The 12,371-nt window shown below is 36.2% G+C and overlaps 1 protein-coding gene across 6 annotated transcripts in view; it reads left to right on the top strand.

Annotated features, from left to right (window-relative positions):
- HACE1 (HECT domain and ankyrin repeat containing E3 ubiquitin protein ligase 1) overlaps window positions 1-12,371 on the top strand; it is a 112,879-nt gene that overhangs the window by 30,330 nt on the left and 70,178 nt on the right. For all 6 annotated transcript variants that reach the window (XM_087443931.1, XM_087443932.1, XM_087443930.1 and 3 more), the window contains one exon: window positions 11,796-11,878. In XM_087443931.1, coding sequence (XP_087300057.1) covers window positions 11,796-11,878 — 83 coding nt within the window. The remainder of the gene's footprint in view (window positions 1-11,795; window positions 11,879-12,371) is intronic.

Below are 12,371 nucleotides of genomic sequence, written 5' to 3'. Positions count from 1 at the left end.
GCACTGACATTGCCTAAATAGTTCAACTTGGATCATCGTATGTTTCCACTGTCTTGGAATATGATACAAGTACTAGAGTGGTGACAGTCGTATTCTTTCTTTCTTTAGATTTCTAAAGTCATGCATATGTTTTATGGCAATACTTTTCTGTTATTCCTATGTACAAATGTTTGACTTTTGAAATTGCTAATAGTTTTCTGTCTCAGGAGGGTTTGCTGCCTTATATAAAGAGTGTTAGCTTAAGACTTTAGATTAAATTTCTGCTTTGCTATAATTTCCTATCCTGGTTACTTTCAGTGGTTTTTTTTTTTCATGTTTAACGTTATTGATAATAGAATGTTTTTTGTTTTACTTGCTAACCATAACAATAACAAAAAAGAACCGAAAACAAAAATCACCAACAACCACAAAGATAACAAATATTTGTTTGTATTTATTTTTCTGTACACACTTTCTCCGAGTCTTATCTTTTTGTTGAGAGAATTCCTAGTGGAATCTGGATTTCCATCTCTGCAAACATTTTTTTCCTAACCTGGTTTCAGGATGTAGGATCCTACATGTTTAGATGTCTTATGTATGACCTCAATTCAAAGAATATTGCGTTTGTTTAAGATAGTGAGGCCAAGATTGACATTGTCTTATTTTTAATGAGTTGGATAAAAGGAAGCATGTAGCGTTGTTTTTTTCTTTCCTGGAATTTCTTCTGAACACCAGTGTTCATTTTAATTTTTTTGTCTTTTATAAACTAACCCAGTGTTTTCAAGGAGTATTGTTTCTCATTAGTTTTTACTTTCTCAGAGTCAACACTATTAAATTTAAAAACTATCCTGTGTGGAAAAAAAATTATCTGAAATGTCCAAATTTTGAATGGCCCAGGTTTTTAAGCAACAGTTGCATGTTAGCGAGCGAGTCCTGCTGGTAGCTCTCAAAGAACAGAAAAGCACCTAATTTAATATAAACACTCTGCTGTAACAGATGAGTGGAATATCATTTGCTAAGATTGCAGACCCTACCTGTTGCCCAGCAACTTGTGTAGGAAAAAACTGGAATTCAGATTAGAAATGATATACAAAAGCTAATTTTAGCTGCCTTGAGTCAGTGAAGAAGCAAGAATTGCTAAGAAAACCTGTGTTCAAAGCATGTGCATTACAGGCTGCATTAAAAATTTAGAATTGCTTTCTGAAGTTATTGAAGAGTAGTTAGTATAAGTATAATATATTCCATATGGTTTACAACCTAAAGCAGGTGTGGTGTAAAGTAAGGGAGAATTCCTCATAGTCAAATGCCTTTGAAGAATTGTATTCTCAGAAGATTTATAGGGGGCTTGACTTCACTGTTGTGATGAGTTTCACAGGGTGAGATTTTGCAGATATAGTAGAGGAGGAAAGGTAGAAAAGCTACATTGACTTGTGGTTGATTGCAGTGGTGAGTGAGAGTCCGTTGCCTCATAGTTGGTCAATTACAGTTATCTGCAAGGATCAGATAAAGAGAATGTTTAGCACTGACTATTTTCTGAATCATTCTATGCACCTTTAATCCTTCTTCAATTAGGGCAAGAAAGAATCTTGAAAAATTAGTCTATTTCCTAGCCTCCACGCTAAATATACCTCTAAAAGTCTGTGTTGATAGTTGTGCTAGTATTATCTGTGTCTCATAATTCTTCATGTATTTCCAGGACGTGTTCAAATCTCAGTGGATAAGCATATCCTTTTATCTTGAGTTGGGTATGATTTACTGGGCTATGAGATATGGAAAGTTATTATAGGATAGGGATTATTGATGTTTTTAAACCCTTTGAATATCTTTCCCTAAGTTGAACACTGAGTCTGAATGCTTTGTCAGGTATCCTAGTGACTTATATTAGCAGCGAGTGAAAACGGCCTTTTCCTTGTGTCAAAGTAGCCAGTTCTTGCATAAATTCATGAAAAGGTCTTCAAAACTTGTGTCCATGTAGACATATACCAGTGCACATAGGTTTCAAGATTTTATTTTATTTTTAAGCTTAAAGCTTGCATATTGATTATATATATTTTACTGAATAAAATATAACTTTTTTGTGTGTGTGTGTGAGGAAGATCAGCCCTGAGCTAACATCCATGCTAATCCTCCTCTTTTTGCTGAGGAAGACCGGCTCTGAGCTAACATCTATTGCCAATCCTCCTCCTTTTTTTTTTTCCCCAAAGCCCCAGTAGATAGTTGTGTGTCATAGTTGCACATCCTGCTAGTTGCTGTATGTGGGACGCGGCCTCAGCACGGCCGGACAAGCAGTGTGTCGGTCGGTGTGCGCCCGGAATCCGAACCCGGGCCTCCAGTAGCGGAGCGCGTGCACTTAACCGCTAAGCCACGGGGCCGGCCCAAAATATAACATTTTAAAGGGGGAATAAACTCCATTTAAAAATATTTTTAAAAGCTTGTAAGCTCTTTTCAAATTAAAGAGGCAGATATGATAAATCCTTTCAAATCTACCTTCTAATCTCATTTTAGGGTAAATCTCAGGAGTGTATGAAAAGATTTTGAGCAACTGCCCAAGAGTTCTAAAGCTTTGTAGAATTTATAATTGAGTACTATATTCTTGCTTTGATGACAAGAAATCCTTTTCAGATTTACATTACTTTTTTTAAAGATAAAAGATTTGGAAGAAAGAATCATTTTTATCATAAGTAAGAAATCGAGTAATCTTTGCCATGATTTCATAGAGATGCATCTGTTTTCTCAGAGGTAAACCGAGATAAAGGTCTCATCATCCTCTTGTTGGAAGGAGCGGTTTGGGCAGTTTAAGAGTGCATTCCGACTGTCTTTTGTCCTTGCAATGTAATAGCACTATGATTTTAAACTACTTCTATTTCTTTTTAAAAATGATCAGACGGAAGGAATGATCATAACAACTCCACAGTAATTTAATTTTTATAACTTTTCTTAGGTCAGCAGTTATTAGCTGTACTATACCAGAATTATGCTTTGTCTTTGGATATTGATTTAAAAAGATCATTTCAGAGTTTGGTTATTCAGCTGGCTTGTTGTACAGTCTTTGGCAGCTTTTTCTTCCCCTGCCCTTATCTACTTCCTAAGGTGTATTCTATCTGATTACAGAATTAAGGAAAGTGTTGTGAACACTTTGGAAGACATGTAAGAGCAATAATAGTATTGGTACTATTACTGACATTATTAATATAGATGATGTGATTCTACAAGAAAAGTGCAGAGAGCACTATCTGGACCCTTAATTCATTTAGTCTTTTGCAATAAGCTAGGCCTAGTGGGTCTGATTTTTAATCTCATTTTTAGAAAGTGTAGTGTTACTAGCCTAACACTATTAGATACAGGTGTAATTTACTCCAGTTTTTTTGGCCATAAATTGAACTTACTTTTTGCTAACTTTTTTCTTTGTCATTAGTTCTTTAAGACTTGTTAATGTATTGAATTGCCACAAATGGTTGATTACTGTTTTCCTGGAGTAACTTGGATTTAGAAACCCTAGAGAACTATCATATGGTTTAATCTCAATTTATGTAAATTAGAGTACACAGCAGGATTAGTTTATGAATCACTGAAAAAAGAAATTTTTATCAGAATAAACTTTATATTGCTAAATTTATATAGCTGAATATGAAGCTTCACAGACAGTCTAAAATGATAGCTGAGGGGCCGGCCCAGTGGTGTAGTGGTTGAGTTTGTGCACTCTGTTTCAGTGGCCCGGGGTTTGTGGGTTCAGATCCTGGGCTTGGACCCATGCACTGCTTATCAAGCCATGCTGTGGCAGGCGTCCCATATATAAAGTAGGGGAAGATGGCCACGGATGTTAGCCCCGGGGCCAATCTTCCTCAACAAAAAGAGGAGGATTGGCAACAGAGTTAGCTCCGGGCTAATCTTCCTCACACACACGCACACACACACACACACAAAGTAACATAAAATGATAGTTGAACCCTGCTCAGAGTAGATTTAAGCTCCTGAAACTTTTTTTTTTTTGTGAGGCAGATCAGCCCTGTGCTAATGTCTGCCAATCTTCCTCTTTTTTTTTTGCTGAAGAAGACTGGCCCTGGGCTAACATCTGTGCTCATCTTCCTCCACTTTATATGAGACACCACCACAGCATGGCTTGCCAAGCAGTGCATTGGTGCAACCCCAGGATCCGAACCGGCGAACCCCGGGAGCGCATGCACTTAACCGCTTGTGCCACCGGGCCGGCCCTGCTCCTGAAACTTAGTAGCAGTTGTTTGACATTGGTATTATAGACTATCATTGATAGAACTGACTGCATTTTTTTACTGAAATTATAGGCTTGTGAAGGAACAGTGCTCACCTACATTCAGTCAGCTTTCTTGATATCTTTAGCCAGCTTCCAAGCTTTTCATCCAGAGAATTACAGGACAACCATGCAAACTTAATTGCAAGCTTTTGCAAAAGCATTAATTGGATTCAGCCTTGAGGCAGAAAGATAGAGTAACATTTCAGAATGTAGTTTTAGATTCAGAGTAATTTTATTTATCCTAGTGTTAGAATTCTCCTTTAATCACTTCTGGGAAATGTGAGCAAATAATAGTTCTCCTATTACTGTGATTTTTCTAACACAACTGGATAATATTGATTTTTGCCAGACATTACATAAGAGTTCAAAGTCTCGATAGGTTTCGGTGGAGGGTTTCTAGAGAACTATATAAACCAGTCACTAATTAGTAAGTTGGCCATTTTTCTTAGTGCATAAGTTATTTTTCTGTTGCTGTTAAGTCATGTCATCAGAATTATTTTTAATAAAAGATAAAACCAAGATGCTTTTTTTGTTGTTTGGTCTTCCTTTAGGAAATAATAGTACTACAACTCAGATTTTTACTTGTTGTTTTACTATTGAATATCTATTCCTTTTTGCTTGGATCAGCGTTGTTTAGAGAGTTGACGTTGATGAAGTGGAGCTGCCGTGGATTTCTTGCTTTGTAATTTATCAGTGTATTGGGCACAGGTGGTCTTGGTTAGTCACTGCCTTCAATTAAATGACTTTTCAGATTGACCCAAACATTAGCTTTGCACATTAGTTTTCCACTCAGGATATTGTTTTATCACTTGAAAGGTCATGAAGTCTGTTGAAAATGTGTTGTTTCTTCTTAAGGATTTCTTGAAGGCCAGATGAAAATCCCCTTTCGATGATTTTCTTCAAGGTTCTTTCCCAGCAGTTTCTTATTCTATAAAGAAGACTCCCATTGTAGATTATCTAGGAATAGGAGAATGGGTTTTTGTTTTTTAAGGTAGGGAGAGTTGGACAGGGAATTGAAGTTCTGAATTGTTTTAGAAGCATATTTTGGTGATCTAAATTAGGCCCATAAAATGATTTCGCTTCACTGTAGTTCCTAAAATTGTGTGTGTTATATTAACTTGAAAAATATAGGTAATCAATGATCGGTCACAGATATTTAAGTTGGTATACTTTTACATGTGTACATTTGCTAAATTGTAAGCTGAGGAGCTTAATTTTTGCAAGTAAATGAGAAGCCATAAAATTTTAAAACAGAAAAACTTATGACCATCGTAAATCACAATTATGTTTTTTTGGACTTGGTGTAGTCTGTTAAACAGATACAATGCAGTTTTCACAGAAGTATTTGTGTAGGGGTTTTGGGGGTGACAAATTTGCTAAAACAAATTGCATGCAAATCTGTTCAAGAGAATCCTGTCAATTTTTCTGGATAGCACTAATCACCATCTAGCACACTACATATTTTGTCTATTTCTTTTGTCCCTTTTCCACTGGAATGTAACCTTCATGACGGCAGAGATTTTTGTCCATTTTGTTCGTTACTGTAACTCCAGCATCTAGAGTAGTCCCTAGCACATAACAGACATTGAGATTTTTGTTGAAAGAGGACTAGTCAAATGCAGTATCATTTTGCCTATTTTTTTTCTGTCATTTTCTTTCCATTTCTGAATGCTTCCACTTTGTTCTTGCGTACCTTTAAGTGGAGTATATATTGACAGTGCTGATTTTTATAAAAGGTCATATCTGATTTGTTGGTATCTATTACTGAAAATCTCTGCTTTTGGGAATCCTTAGGGATTTTAGTAGTTGAATCCAGAATTTATTCTTTTCAGTTATGTTTTTGCCTTATGCTTCTGTATATTTTAAAATCCTCAGGTAGTATTGTTTCTTCAAGAGCTTTTGTGTATTTATTTTAATTTAATACTTGCTCAGAGTTTTCTCTACCTGGGTTTTACTACTTTCAAAGTTATTTTACCCTTTGTATACATATAAATAATTTTACATAGGGCCGGCCCTGTGGCTTGGTGGTTAAGTGCGCATGCTGCGATGCTGGCGGCCTGGGTTCGGATCCCGGGTTCGCGTTGAGGCACCACTTCTCTGTCCATCCTAGGGCCGAGTCCCACATACAGCAACTAGAAGGGTGTGCAGCTATGACATACAACTATCTACTCGGGCTTTGGGGGCAAAAAATAAAATAAATAAAATCTTTAAAAAAAAAAAATAATTTTACATAGACTGGAAATTTTTTTAAGAAACTGTGATTTAGGCTGTGTGTGACTTTCTTGCTCCTTCTCCTATTATGCCTTTTAATCGATAATTGAATTCTACTTAATCCTTTCTCCTTCTGTTTCAGAGCTTTTACACAAAGAAATCTGCAAACATTTTTTTTAATCACCAAGATTGATGACTTTTCACTCATTTCGGTGCTACAAGGCAGTTTTTTATTCTTCACATTCAAATCCCTTTATATATTTTTTATTCTTACTCTGAGGGAAATGGGTTTTTCTCCCTGTTTGTCTTCAGGCAACATTTTATCTATAAGGGAAGCCATTGAAATCTTTTTAAAAACGTATGTTTCTTTTAATAGTTGCATATTTTGAGGATCTTAATTGGGATAATTTTGTTAAAACAGAAAAGGAGAAAGATTTATGAATGGTAAAGAAAATGCTGGAATGAGCTATTTCCACTTTGTTAATCAATTGTTTTTCTCTCTTAAGAACAGAAAGAATTTTTAATGTCTTTGTAGGATATTTCCTGTATACAGGGATATGATAGGAACATATGGCAGTTCATATTGTAAATCCTGCTTTCTTGCTATGATTTGCCTGAAGTTTGTTTCACCACTTTGTTGAAGAAAACAGTAGAGGAATATGTTAGTCTCATGGCTAATTGGTTTTATACTGTAAGCTCTACAGAATAAATAAAAATACAGAAGTACTGTAAAAAGTATGTGGTTTTTGAAATGGCATTATTTTAAAACTAAACACAAATAGCTGTCTAGACACTTGAGCTTAACTCTCAAATAGTTATTTAATAGGAAATTAATAGATCTTATAAAATTAATGTAGCTTATGAAGATATGCTGAATTAGCCATAATACTATTTAATAACCTGAATTCAGAAGAATAAGAATTCCCGTTTTTTGGTCAATAGCATAGTGGTTATGAACATGGTGGCTTAGATTTTAATCTCTGCTTCCCTGTTTGTATGTTGGGTGCACATTACTTGACCAGTTTGAGACTCAGTTCTTCCTTGTAAAAGTGGAGGGAATATCAGCTTCCTCACAGGATGCATTCAGTGAAATGATAAATGCTTATTAGCACAGTGTCCAGACACATGTTAAAATTATTCACATTATTATATCATTATATAGTTTTTTTTTTAAAGATTATTTATTTATTTATTTATTCCCTCCCCCCCTCCCCAAACCCCCAGTAGATAGTTGTATGTCATAGCTGTACATCCTTCTAGTTGCTGTATGTGGGACGCGGCCTCAGCACGGCTGGAGAAGCGGTGTGTCGGTGCGCGCCCGGGATCCGAACCTGGGCTGCCAGCAGCGGAGCACGTGCACTTAACCACTAAGCCACGGGGCTGGCCCTCATTATATAGTTTTAACAATTATATACTTTCTATGAATGCATAGTATGTTTTGTTAATAATTTACTTAATTTCAGCTTCTCTCTGGATTGCTAGGTTTTAATTGCATGTTAACATATTTTCGATATATTTGCCTTCATCTCTCCTGAGCTTTTTGAGAGATGGCTCATTGTCTATAATTTCTGTAACAGTGAGTGAACATTGTTGCTGCTCTCCATCTTACTCTTGTTTGGGGACCGTACGGATGCAGCTTCTAGGTCAGAAATCAGAAAGGGGAGAGGATGATCAAAAGGCTCAAATAGGCCTTGTCGTATAAAATAATGACCTAAATGCTTATTTTTCTTATATTTGAAAGCTATACTTGACCACTTTTCCTCAGTTCAAAGGAATTATGTGGCTGGTAATAAAGTTTTATGTAACAATGTTTCTATCACATAGATTTTACTTTATTTTTATTTTTATTTTTATTTTTTTTGTGAGGAAGATCGGCCCTGAGCTAACATCTGCTAATCCTCCTCTTTTTGCTGAAGAAGACTGGCCCTGGACTAACATCAGTGCCCATCTTCCTCTACTTTATATGGGACGCCGCCACAGCATGGCCTAGACAAGCAGTGCGTCGGTGTGCACCCGGGATCCGAACCGGTGAACCCTGGGCCGCCGTAGCTGAGTGTGCGCAGTTAACCGCTTGCGCCACCGGACCGGCTCCTATTACATAGATTTTAGAATTCCTCTTGGGATGGAAGTAAATTCAAGTAGCAATACCTTAATATTATATTTTAAAATATTTTTATCAAAATGTTTGTAATCAAAAATGATAGTCCCTTAAAAACTACCCATCTTCTTTGTCAAGTCATGATCACCAGGCAATGGTTTTTATTTCTTTCAGCTTTTCTTCGGTATCTATTTGCAAATAGTATGCCTCTACTGCTGTTTCTTAATTATTACTTTTAGATTTCACCAGATCATTTCCTGTTACGGTGAATGAGGGTTTAACTCATTTAAATCCTCTTCCCATACCTTCTCTCCTCATTTCTAAAATTAATTACATTATGAACTTTGGTTAGACAGTAATACTTGTATATATAGTTAGGTAAATATTGTTTACTGCTGAGTCAAATAATGAACTATAATATTTTCTATCTAGGGTGATTATTTTTCTTAAAGTTAATAATTGGCTTTCCCCAGTTTTCTTTTTATGAATCAGTAATTCCTCCTATATGCTCCTACAAAATATCTCTCAGTATTATATTCTATAAAGACAAATTCATTAGATAATGTCAGTTCCATTTTTTTTTCCTCTAAACCTGAGAATTTCTTAGTCTCTCCTGTTTTTGATCTCCAATATTCTGGATCCCGCATCTTCTATTTTGGTGTATTCTATTGTCTTGGAGGAGGATATCCTTCAGTAGCTTCTTGAGAAAAGGTGCGTTGGAGGTAATTTTTTTTTGAAATTTTACATAGCTAAGCATGTTTTTTATTTAAAGCTATGTATTTGAATGATAATGAGGCTGGCTGTAGAATTCTACATGGAAGTCATTTACCTTACAATTTTGAAGGCATTTCATCGTTTATATTCCAGTGTTGCTGTTAAGAAGTTTAGTGCCAATCTGATTATTGTTTATCTCTGGAATCTTATATCCCCAGTGTTATGAAATTTCACTTTGATATGCCTTGTTGAAGCTCTTTTAATTTATTAGACTGGACGCTTGGTAAGCCTTTTCAATCTGGCAACTCATGTCCTTCAGTTCTGGGAAACTTTTTGGTATTATTTCTTGATTACTTCCCTTTGGTTTCCCATTTTCTTCATTTTCTTTATTCTTATTTTCTATGATATGTTTCCCTGGATTGAGCTATGGTACTAATTTCTCATTTTTCTTATTTTCTTATCTTTTTGTTTTACTTTTTTTCTTGTAGAGTTTTTCAACATTGTCTTTCCAAACTTCTATTAAATTTTTATTTCTTCCATCATATTTTCAATTTCTTATTCTCTGAATATTTTCCCCCCAGCATTGTGTTCTTGTCCCATGGATATAATATTTATTTTCTTTCTGAGAGTATTAGTTACTTTTCTAATTTTTGTTGTTGTTTTCTTTGGTTCCCTTTATTATCTTTATTTTTCTGACTTCCTTTTCTGTTTTAATTTTTGTTTTTCAGGTTAGAGGCTTGCTTCAGTTATCTCTTAAATATTGTCTGTCCATTTGTATATAGTGGTGAGGGACTAAAATGTTGGCTGGAAGCATTGGGTACCTGGGCTGGGTTTGTTGACTGGCCTCACAGTATACCAAGGTTTCTCAATCTCAGCACTATTGATATTTTGGGTGGGAAAATTCTTTGTTTTGGGGGCTGTCTGTAGATTTTAGAATGTTTAGACATATCCCTGGCTTCTACTCACTAGTTGCCAATTGCATCCTTCGTACCCTAGTCATGAAAATCAAAAAAATCTCCCAGCATTGCTGAATGTCCCCTAGGAGACAACTGGGCTATTTCAGTGGCTACTCTGTAATGCCATTATCTGTGGGACTCTTCCCTGGTGCCAGTCTCCAGAGAGGAAACTTTCAGTCTCCTGCTTCGGGTTATAAGCCTGACTACTGGACTTCTGGGGGCCTAGTGGAATATAGGGACTGGTTTTCACTTAATTAGTTGTTTTCAGCGTGGCTCCTCATCCCTGTTCTTACCTGTATTTCTTGTCTGCCAGTCCAGAGCCTCCCTATTCACTTTGTCCAGAGAATAAACCTCCCTACCTCTGAGATAGTATAAGGAGGGATAGTGGCTAGCTGTGGGATTGGGAGGGAGGGTCCAGCTGTTTTTATAGGCTTTCAACTACTACCCCTGTTTTTAGCTCACGTATCTATTCCTATCTTCCGAGGTACCCGCTACTTCCAATTGCTGTGTTTTGTGTGGGTGTGTGTGCTGTAACGAGAATTTGCTGGTTTGTTGTTTGCAGGCGCTTAGACTTCAACTTTCTTTGATTTTCTGAGTCAGTTACTATTCCTCCATTGGCTTGCTATTTTCCCAAAACTTACGGACATATCTAGTTGCTGTTATGTTCTTTGCTGTTCTTCCTTGTGGATTTATTGTCTTGTTTTATTGACATTGGACTAGGTTTTAGAGCAGCAATAAAGATGAACACGTGTGTTCAATCCAGTAATATTAAACAGTCTAATTCCAGAAACTTTTAAGTTTTTACACGTTTTCTTCCTTTTTGCAGGAGAAACTCAAATGAGGATCATAGGAATAAAACCAGAAAAGACTCTTGTAAGATTTTCAGGAGAGCCTTACCCTATCCCTAACCATCAGATGTGTATTTTTAAGATCTTATATTACCTCACTGTCCCTTAGTATGAGTCAGATGATTGCAGAAGTAGAGCTTAGGGGACAGAATATATGAATGACTATCAGAGAAACTGAGTCAGGATTCGCTACTGTTAACAGCAAAATGACTTTTTAGCTTTTTAACATTTTGTACTTTAATAATTATGCTGTCTGATTTTGAGAAAGTTAGAGCTTTGGTACCTGTTTTTTGTTTTTAGAGGCAAAAATTTTGGTTTTTACATTCAAATACCTAGAGCAGCACAGTCCAATTTACTAGCCATGTGTGACTATTTAAACTTAATTTAAGTTCCTCATTTGTACCAGTCGTGTTTTAAATCCTTGGTAGCTGCATGTGTCGGTGATATTCTAGAGCCCGCCCAGGTTAACCCTGTTGATAACGTTAATGTTATGTTACATTGATAATTCCACATGTATTGTGTAGTGCCTGAGAGGGTCAGGGAGCTTACCAAAAAACTGAATTTGTTCAGCCGTCGTAATTGTCATGTTCCTACTCATTCTTCTTTAAAGCTTCAAGTTGTGGCAAGAACCTTCCTTATATGGATTAAAATTGTGCTAATTGTGTCTTTGTTTTTGACTTCTCTGACTTTACTTTTAATTGTTTCTTTCCTCCCCCCAGACAGTGCAGTGCTTGCTAGACAGTGGTGCTGATATTAACAGGCCAAATGTATCAGGAGCCACTCCACTGTACTTTGCTTGCAGGTATGATATTTTATATTTCCAGATGCTCTCATTAAAGAATGTTGTATATCTACTATATTTCCAAACACAAACATTTCTATATATTTTGTAAAGCTTTCTTATTTTCCCACAAGTACTATGCTCCCTTTTAAGGTGAAGTATACCTTTATGGTTCTGTTACTTAATTGTAGGAGGAAAACTATTTTCTCTTGCCATTGTTGTTTTGTTTTATTTTTTTTGGTGAGGAATATTGGCCCTGAGCTAACATCTGTGCCAGTCTTCCTCTATTTTGTATGTGGGACGCCACCACAGCATGGCTTGACAAGCGATGTGTAGGTCCGCGCCAGGGATCTGAACTCACGAACCCTGGGTCCACGAAGCAGAGTGCACAAACTTAACCACTACGCCAGTGGGCTGGCCCCTGCCAGTGTTTTTATGTGTTATAGATGGAAGCTTTTGATTTGCTTGATTATTTAAATTTTAGACTAATTACTTAATAAGTAAAAAAAAAAAA

This window comes from Ceratotherium simum, chromosome 19, assembly GCF_057802395.1.
Source record: "Ceratotherium simum simum isolate JZ-2026a chromosome 19, ASM5780239v1, whole genome shotgun sequence".
NCBI classification, from domain to species: domain Eukaryota; kingdom Metazoa; phylum Chordata; class Mammalia; order Perissodactyla; family Rhinocerotidae; genus Ceratotherium; species Ceratotherium simum.
This window is presented reverse-complemented; position numbering and strand designations above follow the sequence as displayed.